Raw genomic sequence first — 6538 nt, 5'->3', positions numbered from 1 at the left:
TTTTTTGGTGACAGCCATTCCAGTGAGTGTGAAGTGGTATGTCACTATGGTTTTAACTTGCTTTTCACAAATGACTAATGATATTGAGCATCTTGTTTTGTGCTTATTAGCCATTTCAGTATATTTCATCTGGTGAAATTCCTACTCAAATCTTTCCTTCTTTTTTTAAAAAAAATTGGGTTGTCTTCTTATTATTGAGTTTTAAGGATTCTTTATATATTCAGAGTACAAGTCTTTTACCAGATGTATGAGTTGCGAAGATTTTCTCCCAGTGTATGCCTTGTCTTTTCATTTTCTTAATGATTCCTTCTGAATATCAAAAGCATTTAATTTTGATGAAGTCTAATTTAAATTTGTTTGTGTCTTTGACATCATGTGAAAGGAATTTCATCTAGCCCAAGGCTACAAAGATTCTCCTAAGTTTTCTTCTACAAAGATCTGGTTTTCGCTGTTATAATTAGGTTATCCATTTGGAGTTAAATTTTTGTGCACAGTGTGAGATAAATGCTTAACTTTATGTTATTATTACTACTATTTTTGCATTTGGATATCTAATTGTTTCAGCCCTATTTGTTGAAAAGACTATGATTTCTCCATCGAATTGCCTTTGGGAGGGCATTCCATTGAAGGGCTAAATGGAAGCTTCTGGAATGTCTTCTCCCTATCAAGATAGTAACCCAGAAACAAAACTGTATCCCTGCAGAGATTAATACCACCATAAAAATTTTTAAAGAAGAATGGTAGTGATACCCATCCCAACTCCATTTAACCCAGAAGAAGTCAGGTGGATCTTGGAGAATGACCGTGGGCTATCATAAACGTAATCACGTGGTATGTCCAGTTGCAGCTGCTGTCCCAGATGAGTAAATTTACTTGAACAAATCAACACAGCCCCTGGCAATTGGTATGCAGCTATTATATCGCTAAGACCTTTTTCTTCATAAAAATTTTCAAGGACTGCCAAAAGCAATTTATTTTTACTTGGCAGAACCAGCAGTGTTTCCTTGCAGCTATGTCAATTCTCCTCATCTTTGTCATAATATAGTTCACAGGGGTCTTATTAATCTTGACATTCTATAAAGCATCATGAGTCCACTATATTGACATGATGCTGATTAAATTTGATGAGCAGAAAGTGGCAAGCACTTAAGATGCCTTAGGAAGATATATGTGAACTAGAGAATAGGAGATAAGGCCCCAAAGAATTCAGGAGCCCATAACTTTGAATTTTCTGGGAATTCAGAGGTCTGGGGAACGTCAAGATATCCTCTCCAAGGTAAAAGACAAGTTGTTGAACCTCACATCACTTCCCATTAAAAAACAGGCACAGTGTGGAAAGATGTGTGTTATGCAAACATGAGCCAAAAGAAATCTGAGTCGTTGTGTTAGTATCAAACAAAGAAGATGATGCTTAAATAGGTGTCAATGTTGTCATGAAAAATTCAACTGTGTATCTATGCTTTAGACTTTTTGAATACGTGTCATATTTCACAACTGAAATAATTTCTAAAAGTGCTCTGAGAACCAGATCAGGAAACTTTCTCTCAAGAAAGTGAATTGGGCTGTCTTATGAGGCCAAAGAATTTTTGTTAAGTGCACAAGGTGACACACACACACACACACACACACACACACACACACACACACACACAAACACAGGGATATATATACATATATATACATATATGTGTGCGTGTATATATATATATACAGGGATATATACATATATACACACATACATATACATACACATGTAGAATTCACTATTTTATTTGGTAACAATGACAATCACAATACTTCTTTATTTAGATTTTTAAAAGGTAAATAAAAGCTAGAATCAATTGATGTAAATCAATGGATTTGGACAATCTCATCCCACTGTTTCTGGTTGGATGGTTCTAACTGCCTGCCCAGCCAAGTGCATTTGCACATATTTGCACGGCCTTCTCTTCATATGGTACAACATTTTTTCTTTGGTTTCTTTGGGTTCCCCTCCCTTGGTAACTGTGACTATCCAAAAATGATGTCAAAATAAAAGCCTCCTTTCGCCTCTCTGCCAAGCCCTCCATAGCTACTCCTTTCCAACACACTTGTTCTAGCTATATCTACTTTTGTTCCTCTTTCCCGTCCATTGCTATCTCTGCCCCCACCTGGGCAGCAGGTCTTAGGATCCCAGGCTTAGGAAAAGGAATGCTGGAGCTCAGCGAAGTTTCAGTACCATGGAGAGAGCCAAGGGCTTGTCTCACCCTACTATTTTAGCTGAAGCAAGGGGACTGCAGTAAAATAAATGCCAATAACTTTTATGTTCTGTGTGGTTCCAACAACAGTTCAGTTCCATAAGTCGGTTCCCATACAGCTCGGTCTCCAAAGGCTGAATTCCCAGTATGCAGTTAGCACTCAATAAACATGATGGCATGCTCATTCAAGCCACACAATTATCATTCCACAGTTTAAAATACTCAGAGGCATTTCTCCAAAGAAGATATAGACCAACAAGCACATGAAAAGATGGTCAACATCATTACTCATTAGGTAAATGGAAATTAAAGCCACAATGAAATACCACTTTACACCCACTGGGATAGCTACCATTAAAAACAAAATGAAAAATAACAAGTGTTGGCAAGTATGCAAAGAAATTGGAACATACATTGCTGGTGGAAATGTAAAATGGTACAGCTGCTGTGGGAAACAGTTTGACAAGTTCTCAAAAAGTTAAACATAGAATTACCATGTATCCCAGAAATTCCACTTCTAGGTATAAACCCAAAAGAATTGAAAAACTAGTCTTCAAACCAAAGCTTGCATGCAAATGTTCACAGCAACCCTATTCACAATAGCCTAGACTTGGAAACAAACCCAATGTCCATCAGTGGGTGACTGGATAAACACAATGTGGTATATCCAGACAACGGGATATGAGTCATCCCTAAAAAGAATGAAATACTTATATACATGCTACAGTATAGAAGAACCTTGAAAATATTATGCTAAGTGAAAGAAGCCAGGCACAAAATACCAGATATCTTATAATTCCATTCATATGAAAAGGCAAATTCGCAGAAACAAAAAGCAGATTAGTGGTTGCCAGGAGCCGGCGGAGGGGGGAAGGGAGTGACTGCTAACGGGTATGGGGTTTCCTTTTGGGGTGACGAAAATGTTCTGGAACTAGATAGTGGTGATGGTTGCACAACGTTGTGAATGCATTTTATGTCACCGAATTGTAGACTTTAAAATGGTCAAGGTGGTGAATTTTATGTATCATGAAAAAGACAAATGCATGAGAAATTGCTGTCTGGAATCCCTCAGAACCAGCGTGGATGGTTCCCAGGCCACCCCTCCTCTATTAAGTCATCCCAAGTCTTTCCTTTGATATTCTGGGTCACCCCTCCTGCCCCAAGAGGCTGATGGCTGCTGCCCATGGTCTCTCCTCCTGTCATCCAGGCTGGGGACCAGGTGAGTGGCTAACTCAGCTCGCAAGGTCCTTTCTTGCCCCTGATCCTGGCCTCTTGCAGATACTGGGTGGACTACGAGACCCATCTGGTAGAAGAAAGTCTGACGGAGACAGTGGATTTGTCTTTTTTGAAGACTTCTGTCAAGAACTTCAGCACCAACATCTCAGAAGACGTGCATTTCTCTCTGACCCCCTCTCAGGTGACTTCCTCCATCCCTATTGGCTGGTTCTGGAATGTTTTCCCCAGGCGTATTTTTCAGAATTCTGAGAGAGAATGGTCTGTGCTTGGTGCCCATCAAAACGTATCTCCCCCATGTCCCTTTAGGTAGGACTCTGCCACCTTGTTAATGAGAGCTACTGAGTTAGTTGGATGAGTGGATCCTGGTAACAGATTATCCGGGTCCTTAGGATGAGACGTTTGGAAGATCACTGAATTGAGCATGAGGAAACTGGGTTCTAGTCCACGACGTCCCACCACCTCGCTAGGTGTCCTCTGGGAACTCTCTTCTTCTCCCAGGGCCCTGGGGTCCTCATCTGTAAAATGAGCTCTAAGGCTCCTCCAGAGCTTGTAGTTCCCATGAGTTCTTCTACTCAGAGACACATCAGAAACCGGTGAAGGCCACTTAGTGGTCCTGCAGAGGGCTGAACGGAGACAATCTGGGTTTACATTGGTCTGGATTCAAATGCCGGCTCTGCCACTTACCAGCTGTTGTAACATTGGGCATATTACTTAACTTTTCTGAGCCTCAGTTTCCCCATCCGTAAAGTGATGATGGTGTTGCCCACTTTCAAGGTTATCGGGGGAGCAAATGAGATAATTTACAGGGAATGCTTGGCATGGAGAGAGCGCAGCCTCCTTAAGGATTGAAGCTGAGGGTAGAAGGTCGGGCAGCGGGCAAGAGATACTTTTAGGTCTCTCTGGGGAAGGGAAGAGAAGAGAGAACACGGATAGGGCCTTTCTCGACCTTTTATTATGTCACCCAATCCGCTGAGCCCTCTGCGTGGGGTGTGTTCTGGCCCCAGAAATCACCCACATGTCCTTTTGACAAGGATCTGGACTGGGAAGGAGAAAGCTGGAGCCCTCAGCTCCAACCCCGAGCTCCTCTATTCCAGTGCCCTCGGGATGCTGTGAGGCAGGACCAGGTGGGATCCGGCTGCAGCTCCAGGGAACAGTGAGGTCAGAGAATGAACGAAATGTGCTCTGCAATTACCAGGGACATTTGTTTTACTATTTTGAGCAGTCTCAGCTTTTACGAACTTTGTTATTTGGAGCAGGTGTGGAAATCACATTTCGTGTGAATTCTTATGTCCTCCACCTCTGCCCTTGGTAGCTCCCTTCCCGATCGCTTCATTCTTTCTATTCATTCCTGAGTCAGAAGCCAGACACCATCACCATAATGCCTTGTAGAGCCTCAGGGGCTGTTGGGACCCTGGCCAAAAGCACGCCACAGCTGACCCTTTCTCGCATTTGCAAACTGAGCTCATCCAAGTGTGCTCTCTTCACAGTTCACTTTCAGCCTGACAGGTGGCCATGAGGCACTTGGTTAGCTCCATTCTCCACATGGGGAAAACTGAAGTGCCGTGACCTGTCCATGGGCTCACAGCCTGCACAGAGCAGAGCTTGGACTGTGCCCCCAGATGTCCTGCCTCTCAGGGTTAAGGTCCTTAGGTGCTTTCCCTCCACCTGCTGTGCCTCAGTTTCCCTTCCCAATAGGGGAGTGGCAGGACCTGTGTTCAGGGCTGGAATCCTTGGGTAAAGATGGAGCCACCGGGTCTGTGGTTACAGCTTCCCATGCAGGTGACAGAGGACGAGCACAAGCCCGCTGACAGAGTCCGGCTGCCCAGGAGCCTGTTCACGACCCTGCAGGGCAGCAGGGCAGCGGTCCGCTTGGCCATATCTGTTCTGGACATCGGGCCGGGGAATCTCTTCAAGGTGAGGAGGAGCTAGATGGAGGCTCAGGGCAGCTCTGAGGTTCAGCGCTCAGTTTATCAGGCAGTGCTCACCTTCTGTGGTCTTCCCTGAGAAACCCGATGAGGACAGAGGGGGCGACGAACCTCTGGACAGTGTTTCTAAAGCAGCCCAAGGTCATCCCAGACCCCCGTCTCAAGAGTCTGTGAACCTCAGACTCATATCGGTCATGCATGCTCAGATGTTTGGACCCCACACACCAGTGCCCTTGGACTTGTATGTGTAGCCCAAGTGTGTCAATGTCCCCTGCGTGTCCTTGTGCATACACAAACATACATATCCTTTCCTATTCCTGGTGCATGCATAATCATGTGTGCTCCGGTGCATCTATGTCCACTTGAGGACATGTGCTAAGATTTTTGCAAATGTGTCCCATGGGTGTCCCCAGAGGCATGTATCCACTCATGTGTGGACATGTCTTTGCCTAAGTGCCGGTGCGGTCAGGCGCTCATGTGGTCAGTGCTCACCTCCCGTAGGCGCCCACTGCTCTCCATTTCTGGGCTGACCTTTCTTCGTGCCCTGAGCCCCTCCAGATAAGAGGGCAGAGGAGCTCAGGAGGCCGGTGATGGAGAGCCATCAGGTGGCTTTGGGACTAGTTGGCTGGGATTGCAGGGCCCACCCTGGCCCAGCAGGAGCAGGAGGCTACAGGGAGCAGCAGGAGTGTCAGCCATGATGCCTCGGATCCTTGGTCCCCGGTCTCAGACTTTGCCCTCCAGGCAAGAGCCATAGGCCCTAGAGGCTCCCAGGAACCCCCGCCAGGGTTGACTCGGGACAGCCCCTTCCTGCGGCCTGGCCTCCTCCACCTCCCTCTACAGGGCCCCCAGCTCGGCCTGGAGGACAGTGGCAGCGTGCTGAACAATCGCCTGGTGGGCCTGAGTTTGGGCCGTATGCGTGTCACCGGTCTGGCCGAGCCTTTGGAGATCACTTTCTCCCACCAGCCTCAGCCTCCCGTGAGTCCCCCGCCCAGGCCCGACAGCTATTGAAGGGCAGACAGGCGGGTGGGCACCCCCGGGCATATGGACAAGCATGCATGGTACTCTGCACCGACCCCCCCACCGTACATCCACCCAGGAGAGGTGGATGTGGGCCATACACACAGTTGTGCCCAGGGACAC

General features: G+C 46.1%; 1 protein-coding gene across 1 annotated transcript in view; it reads left to right on the top strand.

Annotated features, from left to right (window-relative positions):
• ADGRG3 (adhesion G protein-coupled receptor G3) overlaps window positions 1-6538 on the top strand; it is a 21744-nt gene that overhangs the window by 8095 nt on the left and 7111 nt on the right. The window contains exons 3-5 of the mRNA XM_023530664.1: window positions 3516-3654; window positions 5241-5387; window positions 6239-6377. Of these exons, the coding sequence (XP_023386432.1) occupies window positions 3516-3654; window positions 5241-5387; window positions 6239-6377 (425 nt within the window). The remainder of the gene's footprint in view (window positions 1-3515; window positions 3655-5240; window positions 5388-6238; window positions 6378-6538) is intronic.

This window comes from Pteropus vampyrus, unplaced genomic scaffold (genome assembly GCF_000151845.1).
Source record: "Pteropus vampyrus isolate Shadow unplaced genomic scaffold, Pvam_2.0 Scaffold51, whole genome shotgun sequence".
NCBI classification, from domain to species: domain Eukaryota; kingdom Metazoa; phylum Chordata; class Mammalia; order Chiroptera; family Pteropodidae; genus Pteropus; species Pteropus vampyrus.
Note: the sequence above shows the minus strand (reverse complement) of the source record. Positions and strands in the feature narration are given on the sequence as shown.